Here is a 21,366-nt window from a genome sequence, read left to right as displayed (position 1 = left end):
TTTTTAAACCGATGTATAGATCAATCTACCTGCTCCCTGTCCTCTCTCCCCTATGCTCCCCTTGCCCCCCCCCCGCCAATGTTTTGCCCCTGGCCGAGGCGCGGAGCCCCCGGGGGAGAGGCTGCTCTGGGCGGCTTCCCGGCCCCTCGCGGCGGCTACTGGTGCGCTTTTCCCCGGCGGGGCTTCAGTGCCAGGCCCGGGGCTGCTCCTGGCCTCCGCCTGTTGCTGCCCAGCGCTGGGCGCGGAGGCGGCGCTCCGACTGCCTCTCCCCGCCCCGGGCGGGCGCCGAGGCGGGGTCTGGGCGCCGGAGGGTCGTCCCACCCCGGGCTGGGAGTGCCGGGCCAACTTTCTGCCCGGCCGAGGAAGAGGGAGGCAGGCCATGGCGCGGGCGGCTCCTCCGGGCACGCTGGAGCTGCTGCTGCGTGAGTGCGGGGTGGAGAGGGAGGGCGCTCTGCGCGCGCTCAGAGGCTACGGCGCCTGGCTGGGCTGAGTCCCGCAGAGCTTGGCTCCTTAGCTCCTGAGACGCGGAAGGAGGAAGGACACCCCCACCCGGCCGGGTCGGCCCTTCGCTCCCAAATCTGGCACATGAGCCTGGAGAGCTGGGTGTTGGAAAGCTCTCTCTCCCGGGAGCTTTTCTTGCAAACCACCTGAAGCGTTAAAACGGTGCAACTCGGAAGCGGTTTTGCACCAGGCTGCTTAAACTAGCCCCCTTCTTCAAGACGGAGTCAAAGTGGCTGCGCGTTTTTTCAATCCAGACTGGGGGACCCTAAAAGGCAACAGTTTTGTCTTCCGATTTCTCCCCCCGTCAAAGCTGTTTTGATACTCCTTTGATTCAATGTTGCCGCCTCTCTCTCTCTTTTTTCATTTGAGGGCAGATAATTTGGGGGTCTTCTAGTTTGTGGTACTTCTTGCCTACTGGACTTAATAACCTGATATTTTGCCTTTTTTTTTTAATCGATCCACACTCTTGACTCAGGTGGACTTAGTCAGAATTAAATGCCACATCATTCTCCCTTCTTTTTAAAACTTTTTTTGTTTTGTTCGGACAGGCCTTTACAAAATGATGTTTTGTTTTAATCAGTCAGTGTCTATTGATATTCACTGATAAATTTTAACCATGTTTTTATGGCCATTTGTTGATTTATAACTTTATATGTTGTACTCCACCTTGCTGTGGTTTCCCCCCCTCCTCTGAAAGCGTGGATTATAAATTCATAAATAAATAAATAAATAAATAAATAATGTAAGATATATATATATATTCTATTGGCCCATTATCCTCACTGCTTTTATTCATGGGCAATTTCTTATTGCTCTTGCTCAAAGTTAAAGACATATGAAGAGCCTTTTTTGGAATCTGGCCCAAAGCCCATCTTAGTGCAGCATCCTGTTCTCACAGTTACCAACACAATGCCCATGGGAAACTAGCAAAGCAAGCAGACCTGGGCACAAGGGCACTTTCCCCTCATTCCCTGGCATTCATGAGCATTGCTGACCCCCATTAGTTTCTGCAAATAATAGTAACTCCCAGGAGAAGTCTTTTGCCTAGGGTTTTTTTTAATTACAACAAGAGTACACATTCCCAGCTAATTCTGGCTTCAGGGCTGTCTGTTGTATAAGTGCTTCCCTAAATCAAATGCCTTCATTACAGAAAAAAGGATTATTTTTCCACTCTATAAAAAGCTTTCTCTGACGCAAGGAAAAAAAACCTGTAATTTTTTCTGTTCTGATTTGAGCCAGCAGTAATCTGATGCAATCTGACATTTTCCTGCCGGGCATGAAAATACGCCTGATCAACGTCTGTTTATTTATCAGTCAATTTGCCAATACAGTAGCTAGCATTTCAAAATTCTGCTGGAGAGAACTGGTGGAAAGAACATTCTCCGTCCTCTTTACACTACATCCTCTTTACACTACATCCTCTTTACACCCTTCCTAATTAAAGAGCCTGACCATTCATTTGTTAACTGTGCAATCCTATATGTGTCTACTCAGAAGTCCTGTTGAGTTCAATAGGGTTAGTCCCAGGTGAGTAGGTATAGGATTGCAGCCTAAATGCTGTATACTCTCTTAGAAGTGCAATGGTTTCATTTTTCTTTAACTGCTCAATAGTTTGGCTTTTGTCAACTGAACAGAATTATTAAGCATCATTCTCTCTTTTGAGGATATTTCAACAATTTCTAACTTTCCTTAAAAATCTGCAGTCTTCAAAACACTCAGACACACAAAAAAATTTCTAAGAAGACACACTCTGCCCCCAGTTTGTCTCTTTCTTTCATAGCAAACCTGCTCTTGTTTCTTTTTTTCTAACTGAGAGGTTGAATCTTCCCTGTTTCTTGGCTGCCAACAGGGCTGTTGTTGTTGTTGTTGTTTAGTCGTTTAGTCGTGTCCGACTCTTCGTGACCCCATGGACCATAGCACGCCAGGCACTCCTGTCTTGCACTGCCTCCCGCAGTTTGGTCAAACTCATGTTCGTAGCTTCGAGAACACTGTCCAACCATCTTGTCCTCTGTTGTCCCCTTCTCCTAGTGCCCTCAATCTTTCCCAACATCAGGGTCTTTTCCAAGGATTCTTCTCTTCTCATGAGGTGGCCAAAGTATTGGAGCCTCAGCTTCACGATCTGTCCTTCCAGGGAGCACTCAGGGCTGATTTCCTTCAGAATGGATAGGTTTGATCTTCTTGCAGTCCATGGGACTCTCAAGAGTCTCCTCCAGCACCATAATTCAAAAGCATCAATTCTTCGGCGATCAGCCTTCTTTATGGTCCAGCTCTCACTTCCATACATCACTACTGGGAAAACCATAGCTTTAACTATACGGACCTTTGTCGGCAAGGTGATGTCTGCTTTTTAAGATGCTGTCTAGGTTTGTCATTGCTTTTCTCCCAAGAAGCAGGCGTCTTTTAATTTCGTGACTGCTGTCACCATCTGCAGTGATCAAGGAGCCCAAGAAAGTAAAATCTCTCACTGCCTCCATTTCTTCCCCTTCTATTTGCCAGGAGGTGATGGGACCGGTGGCCATGATCTTGGTTTTTTTGATGTTGAGCTTCAGACCATATTTTGCGCTCTCCTCTTTCACCCTCATTAAAAGGTTCTTTAATTCCTCCTCGCTTTCTGCCATCAAGGTTGTGTCATCTGCATATCTGAGGTTGTTGATATTTCTTCCGGCAATCTTAATTCCGGCTTGGGATTCATCTAGTCCAGCCTTTCGCATGATGAATTCTGCATATAAGTTAAATAAGCAGGGAGACAATATACAACCTTGTCGTACTCCTTTCCCAATTTTGAACCAATCAGTTGTTCCATATCCAGTTCTAACTGTAGCTTCTTGTCCCACATAGAGATTTCTCAGGAGACAGATGAGGTGATCAGGCACTCCCATTTCTTTAAGAACTTGCCATAGTTTGCTGTGGTCGACACAGTCAAAGGCTTTTGCATAGTCAATGAAGCAGAAGTAGACGTTTTTCTGGAACTCTCTAGCTTTCTCCATAATCCAGCGCATGTTTGCTATTTGGTCTCTGGTTCCTCTGCCCTTTCGAAATCCAGCTTGCACTTCTGGGAGTTCTCGGTCCACATACTGCCTAAGCCTGCCTTGTAGAATTTTGAGCATAACCTTGCTAGCGTGTGAAATGAGCGCAATTGTGCGGTAGTTGGAGCATTCTTTGGCACTGCCCTTCTTTGGAATTGGGATGTAGACTGATCTTCTCCAATCCTCTGGCCATTGCTGAGTTTTCCAAACTTGCTGGCATATTGGGTGTGCTACACCCAATATGCCAACAGGGCTAAAAAATGTAAAAACACACACACCAAAAACCTCACTTTATTCTTTGTTTTATCAGTGGGCATATCTGAAGCTTTTAAAATCTCCATCCAATATTATCTCATCCTCTTCAAAGTATCTAATTTCTTTTAAACAAAGGCCTTCCTTTCTGTGTACCATTTACTTTACTGTTGTTATTTTCATCCTCCCACTTGAGACTTTTAACACAAATCTCCCATCAGTATCTATTTTTATTAATATTTACTGAATTCATACCTCCCCCACCCCCAAGGATCCCAGGCTAACAAACAGATACACAATTTGAAAATGAAAGCAAAAATGGATTAAAACATTCTGAGAACAGCTGCAATTTAAAACATTCTAAAGCAGTTACAGTTAAAAATACAGTAGTCTTAAAAAAGCAATTACAATCAATAACATTCTCCCATTCACTGATCTCAGAGTTTCCAGGAACAGCCACCAACAGATGCGCAGGTAAACAAGAATGTTTTCAGGTTCCTCTTGAAAGTTGCTAGTAATGGAGACAGGCACACTTCACTAGGGAAGACATTGCACAACTGGGGAGTCACCACTGAAAAGGCCCCTGTCTGGTGACTATTTCTCCCTGTCCTTCCTAGCTTATTTTCTAAATACACTGCAGCCTCTTTAGATATGGTTGCCTGGGGGAAGAGGACTAGGCTGCCTCCCCAGCATAAAGCCATTTCACTTTCCGCTCCCTTTCTCTTTTCTGTGTCCTTTCACTGGCAACAGAGCAGGGCTGGGGCTGGAGAGCAGGCGACACCTGGGGCCGATCAGACATTCGTGTTTTGCCCAGCTGTGCTGCACTGTTGTGACTCTTCCCAACCTTGTCTTCCATGGCAGACAAAGCCACAGACCCCAGTAACCCCGAGGAAAACTGGGAATGTATCCAGAGGTTTAGCGACCAGGTCAACGCAGATGCTGACAGGTAAGGCTGCACTGGGTGAGGAGAACCTTTTGCTGGGCCACTTTCAGCTCGAGGTGGATGTGGAAGTAGGCAAAGGTTTTGTCTTGAGCGTGAACAGGTGGTCAGAGCTTGTGTTACCCCATATTTCTGTTTGCTACCTTTTGCCCATGTGCAGAGGCACTACAAGCAGGGCAGACTGTGGAAGATTCCCAGGCAGAGCAGGAGAGGAGGGAGAACCTCTGTCCTCTTCTTGTGGTGTGTGGCCAGATTCTTTCCTGCAGTTATTGTGTTGTCTGTGGGTTGCTTGTGTTTCCTTGCCCAGGAATCCCTTGAGCCTTGGGCACTGTTTGCTGAAAGCAAACGAATTCTCGAGAGCTTTTGCATCTCCTAAAACATACGGTAGCAGCCGATTGAAACTTGAATGTCTGGCAACATTGCTTGACTGGGGATGAGCTTGGAACGAACCTCAGCTCTCTTTCTGCCGCAATTTCTGCTCATTCCATCCTTTTCTTGTGTGGGATTTTATGTCATGCCAAGAGTGTGCTTGAGCTCCTTTGGCGGAGATGATTTCTTGTTTCTTGTGGAACGGTTTCTCTTCTTGTGGCTCAGGCGCCTACCTGCTTTCTCTTGCAGTTGCTTCTGGTCAAACAGGTTCAGCTGGCTTCTCTATTGCTTGAAAAAACCTGCACAACCTGTTGGGGAGGTGCCAGACTGGAGCGTGTCCAGCCATCACAAGCAGCAGTGATCACTCTTACAAACCACGTTCATCAACACTCTCAGAGAAGGAACAACAACCCAGTGGTTTTTTCCACTCCTCAGCTACCTTACTGTAGAGACTGAGAAAAAACCCCAAATAACAGGGTTCAGCATATATTACCCTAAAATGTCATGCAGTTGGAAGTGGCAGGTGTCAGCTGCCTATGTGATATCCCTGGATCTTGTGTGGCAAAAGCAGAGAGCTGGTCTTGGGTGCAGAAGTCCAGCTCTTCTCTTGCCCATCACTGAGCAAACTGCCCTCTTTCTCTTGAAAACATAGGACACTGCCTTCTGCTAGCTAGCTCAGGATTGTGTGCATGCTGACTGGCAGCTGTGGCTCTCCAGGTTTTTCAGGCAGGGAGTATTCCCCCCCCCCAGCCCTTCCTGGACCTTCTGCATGCCAAGCAGATGCTCTCCCATTGAGCTTTGGCCCTCCCCGACAGCAGTACCCACCTGCCTCCTCTGGTTGCTGTGAAGGTGAATTCAAGAATGATTTCAGGGACTATGGCATGACTGTTTTTCTTCCTTACCTCTCTCTCAGCACTGCTGCAGCTCTGAAGTTGCTGGAACATAAGATCCAGTCGCCGCAGGAGGCAGAGGCTCTACATGCGCTAACTGTAAGTGTACCAGGGCCGGGAAATCCCGGGTTCAAATCCCCCCTTGGACATGAAGGGTGACCTTGGGCCAGTCGCTGCTTCTCAGTCCCATAACTGGTTTGTTGTGGGGATTAAATAAGAAGAGGGATGTGTACTTGCTCTCCTTGGAGAAAAAGGTGGGATTTAAATGCAAAGTGTGAGCATAGTGCAACCCAGTGTGTCCTGCGGTATCCTGGACACAGGGATATCGCGCATGCCAGGCCTTGCACTTCCTCTTTGGAGTCCAGGCTTCTTGTTCCCCCATTTGTGGTGTGGACAGAGCGGCTGATGATGAGCATCTGGGTTGAGAATTCTGCAGTTTGGTAGTTCTTCTTTCCCTCTTGAAAAAAGAGGGGAACTTCCTGTTCTTGTAGCTTGTCACACCTGCGTTACACAACCATCGTCCCCCCCCCAATCCCAATCAGTCTCAGCCTGATTGAGTCCACCTTCTCCTACCTCATTTGCTCACTGAGCTATGCCTGACAACTGGCACTGCTTGGAACACCTTCCCTGAACAGGGTTCCCTGTTAGCTCAGGCTTGGAATCAGTTCTCAGTGCCAGGGGTCAGTTGTGGCCAGAGTGAAGTTATTAAAAATGCAGCGTCTTGTGAGCATGTGCAGGGTATTTTTCTCCTTCCTGAAATTCCCCTATCGAGATAAGCAAGGACAGATATGGATTTTAACCAACCCAGAGTCTCTCTGCCAGCCTTCATCAACCTAGTGACTGACCTGTAGGTGTTTTGGGCTATAGCTCCCACCACAAATGCTTGCTGCAGCTGATAGGAATTACAGTCCAAAACATCTGCTGGTGATAGCTGCCCTTTGCACTTCTATTTGGAGTTATGAAGACTCAGAGAAAATAGCACCTCCCCCTCCCTGCACCCCTGGGTCCCCTTGTCCGCTGCCTTTACCTAGAGAAAGTTACCTGGCTCTGTTTTCTGCACCTTTTGTCGTCACCTTGAATGGCTTGGTGACCCCACTGCCCAAGGACAAGGCTGGCGTGATGGAGTCTTGGGGGCTCCCTGTGGATTTACCCGCTCTTTTAGGATCAAGGTTTGTGTTTGCCTCTTTTCCCCTACGAGGTCTTGGAGATGTGTGTGAACAACTGCGGAGAGAATTTCCATCACGAAATGGGGAAGTTCCGATTTCTGAACAGTCTCATCAAGGTCCTTTCTCCCAAGGTAAGTGCCCAGGCAGGTGAAGCTCAGAAATTCAAAGTGTTGGTACTGACCTTTAAAGCCCTAAATGGCCCTGGCCCAGTATACCTGAAGGAGCATCTCCACCCCCATTGTTCAGCCCAGATGCTGAGGTCCATCTTCGAGGGCCTTCTGGTGGTTCCCTCACTGTGAAAAGTGAAGTTACAAGGAACCAGGCAGAGGGCCTTCTGGGTAGTGGTGCCTGCCTTGTGGAATGCCCTCCCATCAGATGTCAAGGAAATAAACAACTATCGGACTTTTAGAAGACATCTGGAGGCAGCCCTCTTTAGGGAAGTTTTTAATGTTTGATGTTTCATTGTGTTTTTAATATTCTATTAGGAACTGCCCAGAGTGGTTGGGGAAACCCAGCCAGATGGGCAGGGTATAAATAATATATTATTATTATTATTATTATTATTATTATTATTATTATTATTATTATTATTATTTATATAGAAAAAGAATACTGGAAGGGAGGGGGCCCTTGTCAGAAAAGGGGTGGCTGGGAGGTCCCTTCAGAAGGGCCTCCTCCTAAAGGTCAAGATAAAGTTGGGGTTGTGTGTGGTTGTTTTTAAAAGAGGGGTGGATTCTGTACTTCCAGCAACATCTGCAGGGCCACTGGTTATCCCCAGTTCCCACTGTTAAGAGTACAGGTGCTGTTAAGGGTAAAAGGTAAAGGGACCCCTGACCATTAGGTCCAGTCGTGACCAACTCTGGGGTTGCGAGACTCTCATCTCGCGTTATTGGCCGAGGGAGCCGGCGTACAGCTTCCGGGTCATGTGCATGACAAAGCCGCTTCTGGCGAACCAGAGCAGTACACGGAAACGGCATTTACCTTCCCGCTGTAGTGGTACCTATTTATCTACTTGCACTTTGACATACTTTCAAACTGCAGGAGCTGGGAGCGAGCAACGGGAGCTCACCCTGTCGTGGCGATTCGAACTGCCGACCTTCTGATCGGCAAGCCCTAGGCTCTGTGGTTTAACCCACAGCGCCACCTGCGTCCCTGTTAAGGGTACAGGGGCAGAAAACATCTGAAATGTACCAGGATTTATTTTGAGTAGGTGGGAGTACAAGATGCTGCAGGCACAGTCTTGCTTTGTGAGGTGCGTGGGACTCCCCACGGTGTTGGTCTTTCTTCTTCTGGTTCCAACCATCTTTACTTTGGGCTTCCCAGTATCTCGGAGAATGGTCGACGGACAGAGTCAAGTCCCGCATCATTGAGCTGCTGTTCAGTTGGATGGTGTGGTTTCCTCAGGAAGTGAAAATCCGCGACGCTTATCAAATGCTGAAGAAACAAGGTCTCCATTCAGCTGTTTCTTCTGTCTGTGTTCTCCCCCACCTCCTTCCCATCTCAAAGTCACATGGCCTTAAACCACAAGCCTGCTGACCAAAAGGCTTCTGACACTCTTTTTCCTCACGAGGTTTTTCCGTGAGAAAGCAGAACAAAGTATTTTTCTTCCTGCCCCCAAAAGGGGTTATACAGCTGGTGTTTAACTCTCTTATCTCTTTTAAACTACTTAATGTGGGTGGCCCAAGGTCACATCTATTGAGCTTCATGGCCAAGTGGGGAGGTTTGAACCCTGGTCTCCCAGGTCCTAGTCTGGCACTCTTTTTTTTTGCCAATTAATTTTTATTCATTTTCAAATTTATAAAAATCAAAACCAAATTTAATTTAATTTAAATACCCTTTCCCCCAAAAAACTGGTTTCCTACTCTTAGATATCTTCCAATTCATCCCCTTTAACATACTGCTTGTTTTACAGATTCATCTCTAATGAACATCCATGTTAAAAAAACAACAACAAATCTTAGTTGGACACTCTTAACAGCTGCACCCAAAAGTGTTTGCTGTGGAATCTGAAGCCTTGCAGATGACAAATTGCAGGCGGTTAAGTTGTGTGTGGTTTAAGGCCAGCTTTTGCTCCTTTACTTTCAATTTTTAGCTTCTTGCATTTTGAATCTCTGAATTCCAGACTCGGGCAACTAGCTTTAAATGCCTTTTCTGTTGTGATTTGTCAGTTTAAATGGCCCCTAAGCATCCTTGAACTGTCAGTGTGCCAACACTGCAAAGCTTTATTTCAGGGATCGTCAAACAAGACCCCAAACTACCGGAAGACAAAATTCTGCCGCCACCTTCTCCACGGCCAGCTAGCTCCATTTTTGATGCTGATGATGAGAAATCCAAGGTAACCTGCTCCCCCTTGTGGTCAAGCTGGACATGCACCACCACTATTGCTCACTAGTTAATAATGGACTTGGGGTAGTGGATGCCAAGGGTGACCCACGGGGGGCCCTAACAAGCCTGTTGGGGATAGAACCAAGGACCTTCTGCATGCAAAGCAGACTTTTGTCCCCTGAGCCTAGAGCCCTTCCCTTGTTTTTTAAAAATATCCTGGTTATAAAACTTTATTCTGAGAAATACTGCTTTTTCCATGGAGGGTTGCCAGACTCAATAAAGGACAGGACTTCTGTGCCTTTAATTGACCTGCTCTCTTTAGAGTCTGGAAACCTTAAAGAGAAACCAGAGGAGCCTTTGTTTAATTTCCAAGCAAAGGGTCTGCTGGTTTCTCTTTAAGGTTTCCAGACTCAAAAGAAAGCAGGGCAATTAAAGGCACAGAAGTCCTGTCCTCTATTGAGTCTGGCAACCCTATTTCCATGCAAAACCAGACCACCTGAAAGCCTTGTTGGTAAATACTCCCAAAGCAGCCCCCTTTTAAAAAAAAGCATTTAGTAGGAGTCTTTGTTTTTCTTTTTTGCTCCTGAACATCTTTGCTTGAGACAAAGTGTGCCATTGACTGTGCAGTGATGCTTCTGGCCTGGTCCTCACCTTCTCCCCTCCTCTCCTCAGCTTTTAACAAGGCTCCTGAAAAGCAAAAACCCAGAGGACCTTCAGGCAGCAAACAGGCTGATCAAAGGGATGATCAGAGAGGTAGGCCTTTTCTCTGCCATTTCCTCCCATTGTCTGGCAGCATCTGGTGCCAGAGGGCTCCATGCTCAGGGAGAAGCCAGTGTGGTGTAATGGTTAGAGTGTTGGGACTAAGACCTGGGAGAGACCAGGGTTCAAATTCCCCCTCAGCCATGAAGCTCACTGGATGTGACTTTGGGCCAATTTCTTCTTCTTCTTCTTCTTCTTCTTCTTCTTCTTCTTCTTCTTCTTCTTCTTCTTCTTCTTCTTCTTCTTCTTCTTCTTCTTCTTCTTCTTCTTCTTCTTCTTCTTCTTCTTCTTCTTCTTCTCCTCCTCCTCCTCCTCCTCCTCCTCCTCCTCCTCCTCCTCCTCCTCCTCCTCCTCCTCCTCCTCCTCCTCCTCCTCCTTCTTTAGCCCACTCATCTGACTGGGTTGCCCCATCCACTCTGGGCAGCTTCCAACAAATATAAAAACCTTCAGATGTCTTCTTAAAGTTATATAGTTACTTAACTCCTTGACATCTGATGGGAAGGCATGGCACAAGGTGGGCGCCACTACCAAGAAGGCCCTCTGCGTGGTTGCTCGTAATTTCACTCCTTGTGGCCTCACAGGGTTGTTGTGGCGATTAAATGAAGTGCAAGAGAAGCGTGTATGAATAGGGCGGAAGAATCCTTGAGCTCCTTGGAGAGAAAAAGATATAAAGGCAACAAATAAAGAAATGCAAGCACACAGATTCTTAGGTCGTCGTCTTCGCGCTCTCTTGGGTTTGCTTTTCTAGGGCTCAGTTTATTATCTGACCTTGGTATGAGAGGCACAAGCTGAGGCTGCTAATTGTTTAGGGGAAATGCCTTGCGACCTAGAGTCACAGAATTGTCAAGTTGGGAAAAAGGACCCCAGGGGTCATCTAGCCCCACGCCCTGCAACACAGAAATCACAGCTAAAGAATCTGAGTGTGTTTGGTCCATTGCAGGAGCAGGAGAAATCGGCCAAGGTCTCCAGGCGACTGAACGCTCTAAAAGAAGCCCACAGCAGTGCGGAGGCGTTGGAGGAGATGCTGAGTAGCTGGCAAGCAAGCAAGGTAGCCGGGACCCCCATGCCAACCCTGCAGCTCCTGCAGGTAAGTCCTGCTCTCTGCCGCCCCCCGACTCTTGGGGAGCACCTGTGCGTGAAAGGCACAGCAGCTAGCATGCTCTGCAAGGCCTTTCCCTGGGGCAGCCCCATATGCTCCGGGACCTCCCTCTGCCTGGCCATGGGGAGGGGGCTCTTGAGGACAATTGTGGGGCCTCTGCAGTATGCCTTGGTTGACTCATTTGTCACCAGGGGAGAGAGAGGACCTCTGTTTTCAGATTCCTTCCCACAATTCTCAATGAATACCACTTGCTGAGAATCACACAAGGTGGAAAAGCACTTGCACCCAGGTCCTGTCTGCGGGCTTCCCATTGTGGCATTTTGTTGGCCTCCTTGGTGAGGAGAGGATGCTGGGCTCAATGGACCTATTTTGACCTGATCTGGCTGCAAGGGTTTTTTCTGACATTCTTCGGTTGCATACGTACCCCTCTGGCTAGAATACTGGACTGGGCTTACCTAAATTCTGGGTGGCTGGAATCTGCCCTGAAACATGTAGCGGAATATTATAATAACATGATGAATAAAGTTCTTCTGAGCATGTGTGGTGCGCTCCCCTTGAGCCATAGCTGGGGTGGGTTGGGGTGGGGCTGTGAGCCTGAGCCAGCGGCGCTTCCACTGTGGCTGTGTCCTTCCACAGGCCACGTTTGCCAAGTGCGAGAGGCTGAAGCCGCTGCTCTTCCGTGTGGCCAGCGAGACGGTGGAAGAAGAGGAGGCTCTGGGTAAGAACGGGAAAAACAATCAAGGGAAGGGAAGTGGAGGGGCTGGGCAGGGGTGTGTGTGTAGAGAGAGGGATGTTACAGAGGCCCAATAAATGCAGCTTTGTCCTGGCTGAGAAGGGAACAGCTGTCCCCTATTTTCTCTACCCTCAAATTAGGAAACGGCTGGATTTGAAATCACTTTTATTTATTTTTTTGTATATAATTTTTTATTAAGTTTTCTGCTTTAAGATACTCATTTTACATCCTTAAGATATCAGTGACCTCCCTTCTTCTTTTTCCACGGTTCATTTTACATATCATAAATCCCTGCATATTTTACAAAAACTATACCATTTAGTATTCCATTATGCATCCATCAAAACTTATTTACACTGTTGAATTTATCTTAATGCTGCCAGCGTTTTCAGCTGTACACAATTATTTCCCATATATTCAATAAATGTTTTCCAATCTTCTTTAAACGTATGTTCTTCTTGTTCCCTTATTCTATATGTTGTGCATATTCTGCCAACTTGTTGCCATTCTTCTTTAGTTGGTACCTCACTCGTTTTCCATTTTTTGGGGTGAAATCACTTTTATTAGATGCGCTTTGTGTGTTGTTAGCCCTGAGAATTAGAATTCCAGGGTTTTAATTTGTTAACAGGGGTAACTTAATTGATTTCCTTTTCTCTCTTAATTGCTAATAATACAGAACACATGAAACAAAGCAGCCCCCACCCTACAAATAACAATTGTTTTCTTGTAATTGTTGAGTGAAGCCCCTGGTGCAAATTCTCGCTCTTGTTGCTTCTGTAGGGGAGGTTCTACAGGCAAGTGACAGGCTCACGCAGGCGCTGTGCTTTTACAAGGACGTTGTGGGCACCGCTGGGGATTCTGGGACCAGCTCTGGTGGTGGTGCTGGTAGGTTGGCAAGGCTGTCCCTGTCTTGTAAAGGGACTGGGGAGGCCCTTCTTGCAGTGAAGCCAAGGGGCGGATTGAGATTGGCTAGGGTGAATCATAGTACAGTTGGAAGGGACCACATCTTGTCCAGCCATCTGCAATGCAGGAACCTTTTGCCTAATGTGGGGCTCAAACCCACTACCCTGAGATTAAGAGTCTTGTGCCCTACCGACTGAGCTATCATACATACAGCTGCCTTTTTGTTCTTCAGAGTTGTTGGGAAGGGATTTAAAGAGGAGGGTGAGGAGGTGGCTTCAAGAAGGAAGGAAAAAAGGAGGGTCAGAAGGGCGAGCAGAAAACCGCATGAGGTGGCTACTCGGTTTTGTGAACCACATACTGCAGGATGCCCCCCCCTTTTAAAAAAAGCTGCCAGCTCTTTAAGTCTCTGCTTTGAAGCACCACATAAACGAAAACACCCTGTTCTGCTCCTGCTCTGCAGGTCAGGATAATCAGGGAGCACTTTGGGAAGCTTTGCTAAACCAGAGCAGCTAGCTAGTCTACAGTTTCAAAAGCCTGAGACAGTTTGCTCATTTTCTTGCTTGTTTAGCAAGGCGGAAGTTATGCAAACTTGCTCCCAAGAGAACGGATTTGTGTCAGAAGTGTTTTGCTTTGAGTGGTGGATCTTGGTTAAGTTCTTGGCTGTCTGCCTTACCCAGTAATAGACAAGTGAAATGCAACCCCGGTAGAGTTTTTTTTTGGGGGGTAAGAGGAAGGGAGTCCCACCTTTGTGTCAGGAGAACTGCTTGCAGCAATCTGAAATTGTGGGTGGAAGATCTTCCCTTTCCCCAGCATTCTCTACCAGCTGAGCCTCCTTGGGCTGGCCATCTGCTTTGTTTAAAAAATAATAATCTTGCTTTCATTTCAGCTGGTCCTCAGCCCCTTCCAGACGCTGCGAGCAACCTCACCCTCATTGACCTCTCTGAGCTGGGTGCTGGGTGCCAGGCTCCCTTGCAAGAGAACGCAAAGACAGAGCCTTTCCTGGAGAGGCTCCTCTCCTCCACTTCCACCCACTCACTGGATGAGGAGCTGATGTTAGGTTGGTGCCTTGGACTGGCGTTCTCAGGGGCTGCATCTTCCCTGATGTAGAAAGCCCTGCTTTCTGGCTTCCTGTGGCTGGGAAGGGCCTGTAGGAGGAGAGTGTTTGATGAGGGCAAGAGTTGTATTCAGTGCTAGCCCTATTCAGAGTAGACCCATTGAAATCAATGGACTTAGCTTTTATGCAGAGTAGACCCTGGCCGTGACTAACTTGGGCTCAGAGTGGATCTACTCTGGGTAAAATATTATTATTATAAATATGTTATGCATTATATTTATATCCCACCTTTCCTCCAACGAGCCCAAGGTGGTGTACATGGTTATCCCCAGTGCTATTTTTCTAGAAAAATAGGTGCAGGAACTCACCACGAATGCCTCCCTGGTTCTCTTATAATGGCACTTGAGAGGTGCTAGAACTCAGTTCCAGAGAGTTCCAGCTGGAAAAAAGCCCTGGCTCTCCTATGTTCTACTGCAACAGTAATCACTACACCACACCGGTTCTGAATGTGTTTGAATGCAACTCTGTGTGTTTCCCAAACCAGGACATAACAAGCTGCTGTTGGCTTCATGTTTTCAACACCGCTTTATGATTTCCATTATGCTTTAGACCAGGCATCCCCAAACTCGGCCCTCCAGATGTTTTGGGACTACAACTCCCATCATCCCTAGCTAACAGGGCCAGTGGTCAGGGGTGATGGGAATTGTAGTCCCAAAACATCTGGAGGGCTGAGTTTGGGGATGCCTGCTTTAGTGTTTTTGTACACTGCTGTGGAACCGTTTCCACAAAATAATTAAATCCGTTAGAACTGTCCTTGTTATAGTTGCCCTGTTTCCTTCCGGTGGGGTCTTCCGAGCCCCCCAGGGAGAGCCAGCTATGAGAAAACCATGCCAGGGGCCTCAAGAGCCACCCTCCTTCTCCTGGGCTGGTGGGTGGAAGAGGTGTGGGTCTGAGCTGCTTGCACCCTCGTTGGCTTCAGATCCCGCTGCACATCCTGGACCAGGGCCTTCATGGATGACCAAAGCTGGAGGGAGGAGCCTGCGGGGATGTTGCTGCAGCATTAGCATCTAAGCAAGAGGCAATCAGGGCATGGGGAGGGGAGCTGCGGAAGGAAAGGGTTAATTCCCTGCTGGGATAGTGATGTTGCCTCTAGGTTCCTGTGGCTCTCTTTCCCCAGGTCTCCCCATCAGCCCGACGGCGGCTCCTCCAGTCTCCAGTCAAATACCTGAAATGGCACCAGCACCTTTGCCGCCTTGCCCTGCGTCCTCCAGCAGCTCCTTGGCTAAGCTCTCAATTCCGCTGAGTTCCATTACTCTGAGTAAGTGCCAGGGTGGGGGCTTTTCTTCACAGGGCAGGAGCTGATCACCACTGCTGCCCCCGAACTGGTGGTGGGATGTGGACTGGTGTGGCGACAGAGCCTCGTATAGGGTTCAGCTTTGTCCCTCTGTGAGGCTCTGTGGCTGGCCAGGTAACAAATAGCCTGTTGCCAACTGCAGTTGGTATGACAGCTATGGGCATTCTTGGACCGGGAAGGCTTGGCTGCAAGTAGTTCATGCGCTGGCTACTTCCAGAGTAGATTACTGCAATATGCTCTGTGCAGGCAGCCTGGGAGTCATTCTGGACTCACAGCTGTCCATGGAGGTGCAGGTCAGTTCTGTGTCCAGGGCAGCTGTCTATCAGCTCCATCTGGTACGCAGGCTGAGACTCTACCTGCCTGCAGACTGTCTCGCCAGAGTGGTGCATGCTCTGGTTATCTCTCGCTTGGACTACTGCAATGCGCTCTACGTGGGGCTACCTCTGAAGGTGACCTGGAAACTACAACTAATCCAGAATGCGGCAGCTAGACTGGTGACTGGGAGCGGCTGCTGAGACCACATAACACCGGTCTTGAAAGTTCTACATTGGCTCCCAGTACGTTTCTGAGCACAGTTCAAAGTGTTGGTGCTGACCTTTAAAGCCCTAAATGGCCTCGGTCCAGTATACCTGAAGGAGCGTCTTCACCCCCATCGTTCTGCCTGGACACTGAGATCCAGTGCTGAGGACCTTCTGGCGGTTCCCTCGTTGCGAGAAGCCAAGTTGCAGGGAACCAGGCAGAGGGCCTTCTTGGTAGTGGCGCCCGTCCTGTGGAACGCTCTCCCATCAGATGTCAAAGAGAAAAACAGCTACCAGATTTTTAGAAGACATCTGAAGGCAGCTCTGTTTAGGGAGGCTTTTAATGTTTAATAGATTATTTTATTTCATTTTTCTGTTGGAAGCCGCCCAGAGTGCCTGGGGAAACCCAGCCAGATGGGCGGGGTATAAATAATAAATTATTATTATTATTATTAACACCTGTGCTCAGATATCTGCAGTGGTTGCTTATTTGTTACCTGGCCAGGCTCAAGGTGTTACACCATTAGTATACAAAGCCCCCAGTAATCTGGGACCATATACGCCAGGCACCCCCAAACTTCGGCCCTCCAGATGTTTTGGACTACAATTCCCATCTTCCCCAACCACTGGTCCTGTTAGCTTGGGATCATGGGAGTTGTAGGCAAAAACATCTGGAGGGCCGCAGTTTGGGGATGCCTGATATATGCCCTCTTGATTGCTTTGATCTGCAGGACTGGCCCCGTTATAGGTGCCCCACAATGCCCGTTCCACATTTTTTGGAAACCAGTCTCCGAGTGTGGCAGCACCTACACATGGGAACTCCTTGCCTTTGTACTCTTTTCAGCACCTGCTGAAAACATTTTTTAGACAAGCCTGATGTTTGGGATGCTGGTGTGTTTTTAGCTCTATGGATGCTTTTAATTTTTTGAATGCTGTAATAGTTTTTACTAATTACCTTACTGTCTTATTCTTTATGAAAACTGGGATGAGGATTTCTGCAATCAAGCAGTATATAAATTGTATGAAATAAATACCCCCCCCCCACTTTCCCTGCCCCTCCGTCTGGATCCTGGCATCCTTATCCTAGCCACCAGATTGCCCAAGGACAATGGTAGAGCATAGCTGGGATAGCTCACTTGGTAGAGCAGGAGACTCTTAAATCTCAGGGTTGTGGGTTCAAGCCCCACATTGGGCAAAAGGTTCCTGCATTGCAGGGGGTTGGACTAGATAACCCTTGTGGTCCTTTCTAACTCTACAGTTCTATGATTCTATCTGTTCTGGGTGTAGAAGGTCTTGAGTTCAGTTTCTAGTATCTCCCAAGTATGGCTGGTAGACACCTCTGCCTGAAATCTTGGAGGGTCATTGCATTGTTGCCAATCAGTGTAGACAGTGCGGAGCTAGTTGACCCCGGTGGTCTCACTCTGTATAAGGCAGCTTCCCATGTTTGTCTGTCTTCTTGCCCCCAACAGGCACGATCCCCCCGGTCACGGTCTATGAGGAGAAGGGCCTGAAAGCCATGCTCCACTTCTCCAGGGACCTGGTTCCCGGCCAACCAGCCACCAGGGTGCTGGTCCTCTCCCTGCTGAGCACTGCCCCTCACCCAGTGCAGAACATCGTCTTCCAGGCTGCTGTGCCCAAGGTGAGAGAAACTGGCTCTTAATCTAGGCAATCAGCAGGATCCCTCCCTCCCTGTGGATTGTTTTATTTTATTTGATTAAGGAAGTGACATAGTGCCCTTCATTTATTTACTTATAAAAATATGTGTATGCCGCAGTGCCATAAATAATTCAACAAAGCAGGTTATAGCAATAAAAACATAAAGCAATACAATACAAGCCATAACAAAAGATAAAAAGCAGACACCGGTTAATCATTGTGAAGGAGCTATTCTTAATTGCCTGCACAGGTATGGCAGAATAGAAAAGTTTTCAGCAGGCGTTCAAAGGCCCCTGCTGAATCTCCAGTGGCAGGTCCCACAGGACTCAGCCGACGATGCTAAAGGTTCCATTTCTTGCTGCTGCCAGGGAAGAGTGAGGCTTTCCCCACCTGATGTCACAAGGATGTTAGGTTCCCATACAGACCCTGCCAGCAGAAAATGTTTCTCTTCCAGCAGGGCTTTGGCCTGACCACTGTTTTTTGTCACTTTTGCCTTGCCGTCCTGCTTTGCAGTATGAGGGTGTATTTTCCTTGGGGGTTTCAACTTGGAACAGAAAGAGGGGATAATTTATAAAATGTTGTGATTGATATGCTGCTGGGGCACTGGGCCATGGAGCTGTCCCAACGACCCCACTCAGGCTGAGCTTGTGCCTGAGGAGAGCTCATCCTTCCTCTCCTCTCTCTCTCTCTCCCCTCTTCCTTGCTGCTGAATGACAGTCGATGGCCATCAAGCTGCAACCGGCCACAGGCTCTGAGCTGCCAGCCTTCAACCCACTCCTTCCCCCAACAGTGATTTCTCAAGTACTGCTTCTGGCCAACCCTCACCAGGTATGTGGCTGGATCAGGTTGGGGTGTGTGTGTCTGGGCAGCATCCGGGTACCAGTGGCCCCCTTCTTTGGCTGCCTGTTCAGAACGTGGGGCAAGGCTGGGGAACTCCTGAGCTCCTCCAGATGTTGTTGGACTCTTATCACCACCATTGCCATCACCTCTGACCACTGGCCCTGCTGACTGGGACGTAGGGATGAGAATGTTAGACGACAGGTTGGGGGGGGAGGAGACGAACTTCAGGAACATTTAGAAACTGATGAGGGTTCAGCTTCTTCTCAGATTGTTGAATGGGAATTGTGTAAAGCCCATATCCAAGATAGGATCGCAGCATCTGCTTTTTGTAAGAAACAGAATTTAGAAGCCTTCCGGAAGGAAGTTGGGAGAAAACGGAGAGGCCCATTTTAGGTCCATTGGCAGTATCCCCTTCCCCAGATTTGCCGTGCACTAGATAGGAGTGGAACGACCTCCACTACAGCTGAATTTGCCTTGGCAGGTTTGCGCCAGAGAAAGAATGGGAAAGAGTTTGCCTTCCTGCTTCAAAGAGGGGCCTGCCAGAAATTGCAGTGTGTCTGTCCTCTTTATGTCTTTTTTTTCTGTCCCCAGGCTCCACTCCGACTGAGATACAGATTGTCCTTCGTCCAAAATGGGGCACCTTGCACAGAAACTGGGGAGGTGTCTGATTTCCCCCATGCAGAGTTATGGGGTGGGATTTAGTGACTGCTTGCCTGGTGACTTCGGAAGATTCCCCAGAGCACCATCTTCATGGCCTCAGGGCACCGGGATGAGCCTCACCAGGGCCCAGACATTCAATGCCAATTACGCTTTGGAACAAGATACCTTCCTCTTTGCGTATACCAATCAGTACATTTTTTTAAAATTAAAAATGCAGCTATCTTTATATTCATTTGGACGATGTAAACAGCACTGGACACTTTTCCTCCAATAATCTTGGAAGGGGTTACTTCGTTTCTGAGGATTGTCCACATGAAAGCTACCCTCCCACCTGTTGGCTGAGCTGCTGTGATGTCATGGAATGTGTGCAACCCAATAGTCCATGGAATATTGGTAATAAAGTTTTTCTGTTTCTAAGACACGAGTCAGAGGTAAACATGGGGAAAAAAACCTCAACAGAATATACTGGCTAATTTCTGGCAAGAGGGTTGTTGAAAATAAATAATTTGGGGTTGTGGAGGATCTGAAAAGTGGAGATGAAAGAGCGCCCAGGGCCATGGGAACAGCTAGAGGGAGCAAGATGTGATCAAAAGAACACATGGAGTGATACACATGTGTGACAAACGCTTTGCTGTAGGCTGGATTTGTTTTACTTTCTAAAGAGTGGTGTCTTCCAAAGAGTTTGGCTTCCTGCTTTAAAGAGGGGCCTGCCTGAAATTGCAGAGTGCCTCGTGTGGACCAGTTTGCTATTGAGAGGATGGGAGGGGAGAAGGAACCTCTGTGTCTTCTTGGAGGACTCTCTTTCATTGGAGGTTTTAAAGCAGAGCCTGGATGGCCATCTGTCAAGGGCTCTTTGGTTGTGACTCTTGCATTGCAGGGGTTTGGACTGGATGACCCTTCCAGCTCTACAATTCTGATTCTATCTCTGCACCACCCATGCTCTACTGCTGCTGGCACAGAGCGCCTTGGCCAGAAGAGCTGCTGGCTAAGATTAGTATACTGTAATTTATTACCCACCCTTCATCCTAAAGTCCCAGGTTCAGCTTATAACAATTAAAAGACAATGCTGAAAACAGCTTAAGCATTCTGCCCTGTGGGCTTGATCTGTGGCCTCCCTTATTAACACATGTTGCCCCAGGTAGCCGCCTCTTCCCAAGAGGTCTAGAGAAAACTGGTTTTTGCATGCCTCTTCCTTTGAGCTGGTCGTGAGGCAGCAGCACCCTTGCTCCCCAGGGATGCTGCTGGTTGTGTGACTCCTTTGGCATTTAGGAGCAAGCATGTGGAGTGTCATGGCCTGGTTTTCCAAAGATGTCAGTCTTTTCTGTGTCTTCTCAACCCAAGAGCAGCTGTAGTGGGCAAGGACTCTTCCTAGGGTGTCTTCAGGGGGTCTTGCGTGGCTGCCTCTGTTTGAGTTGTCTTGACTTATTTCTAACATGGTTTTCTTAATTTTTTAGTAAAGGTAAAGGTAAAAGTACCCCTGACCATTAGGTCCAGTCGCGGACGACTCTGGAGTTGCGCGCTCATCTCGCTCTATAGGCCGAGGGAGTCAATGTTTGTCTGCAGACAGCTTCTGGTTCATGTGGGCAGCATGACTAAGCCGCTTCTGGCGAACCAGAGCAGTGCACGGAAACACCATTTACCTTCCCACTGGAGCAGTACCTATATATCTACTTGCACTGGCGTGTTTTCGAACTGCTAGGTGGGCATACAACTGCAAAAAGTCAACAAACGTGCTGATCAATCAAAAAACCGTAACAGTAATAACTATGACGTGAGTGAAGTGCAGAAGTGTAAACATTCAGTTTCAGCATTCAGAAAGAAATATGGAGAAATGGCTCAGAATTATTAATTAAATTTCTATACTGCCCTTCATCTGAGGATCACAGGGTGGTTCACAATATAAAAAAGACACAATATTGTAATATTGTTTAAAAGGCCATAAATTGCCAATGAGCCAAACGACAGGGAGGAGAGGAATGCTTTTGCCTGCAGAATGAAATGAAATCAAAAGCTATCATAATCAACAAAGAATTAAGGTTACCAGACGTCCCCGTTTCCCGGGGGCAGTCCCCCCATACAAAATCCATTGAAGTTGATCAGTGTCCCCGGATTCATTGAAAAAAAATCTGGTAACCTTATATAGACCAGTATTTCATTAAAAATATCAAAGAGGTTCACAACAAAAATACATGAAATGAATGTAAAAAGAGCCATAAATCAATCATTATTCTGAGTGGGTTGTATCCAGCTACCTTCTGCTCAGGGCAAACTCATTGAAATAAATGAACCTACCTTAGTCATGATCATTCATTTCAATGGAT

The 21,366-nt window shown here is 47.6% G+C and overlaps 1 protein-coding gene across 2 annotated transcripts; it reads left to right on the top strand.

Moving 5' to 3' along the window:
• Positions 1 to 176: 176 nt before the first annotated feature.
• On the top strand, positions 177 to 19,462 carry GGA2 (golgi associated, gamma adaptin ear containing, ARF binding protein 2). 2 transcript variants are annotated; one of them, XM_035132022.3, is made up of 15 exons: positions 177 to 422; positions 4,641 to 4,725; positions 6,002 to 6,077; positions 7,177 to 7,275; positions 8,468 to 8,591; positions 9,376 to 9,479; positions 10,142 to 10,222; positions 11,169 to 11,315; positions 11,964 to 12,045; positions 12,841 to 12,945; positions 13,850 to 14,020; positions 15,195 to 15,335; positions 17,359 to 17,528; positions 18,263 to 18,373; positions 18,977 to 19,462. In XM_035132022.3, exons 1-15 carry the CDS (start codon positions 380 to 382, stop codon positions 19,085 to 19,087), a joined length of 1,650 nt encoding a protein of 549 aa, XP_034987913.1. In that variant the 5' UTR covers positions 177 to 379; the 3' UTR covers positions 19,088 to 19,462. The 2 variants fall into 2 exon arrangements, with proteins under 2 accessions (XP_034987913.1, XP_088512738.1); XM_088656612.1 differs by lacking the exons at positions 8,468 to 8,591; positions 9,376 to 9,479; positions 10,142 to 10,222 and having other exon boundaries at positions 283 to 422.
• Positions 19,463 to 21,366: the final 1,904 nt, after the last annotated feature.

Source organism: Zootoca vivipara, chromosome 13 (assembly GCF_965207765.1).
Source record: "Zootoca vivipara chromosome 13, rZooViv2.hap1.1, whole genome shotgun sequence".
NCBI classification, from domain to species: domain Eukaryota; kingdom Metazoa; phylum Chordata; class Lepidosauria; order Squamata; family Lacertidae; genus Zootoca; species Zootoca vivipara.
Note: the sequence above shows the minus strand (reverse complement) of the source record. Positions and strands in the feature narration are given on the sequence as shown.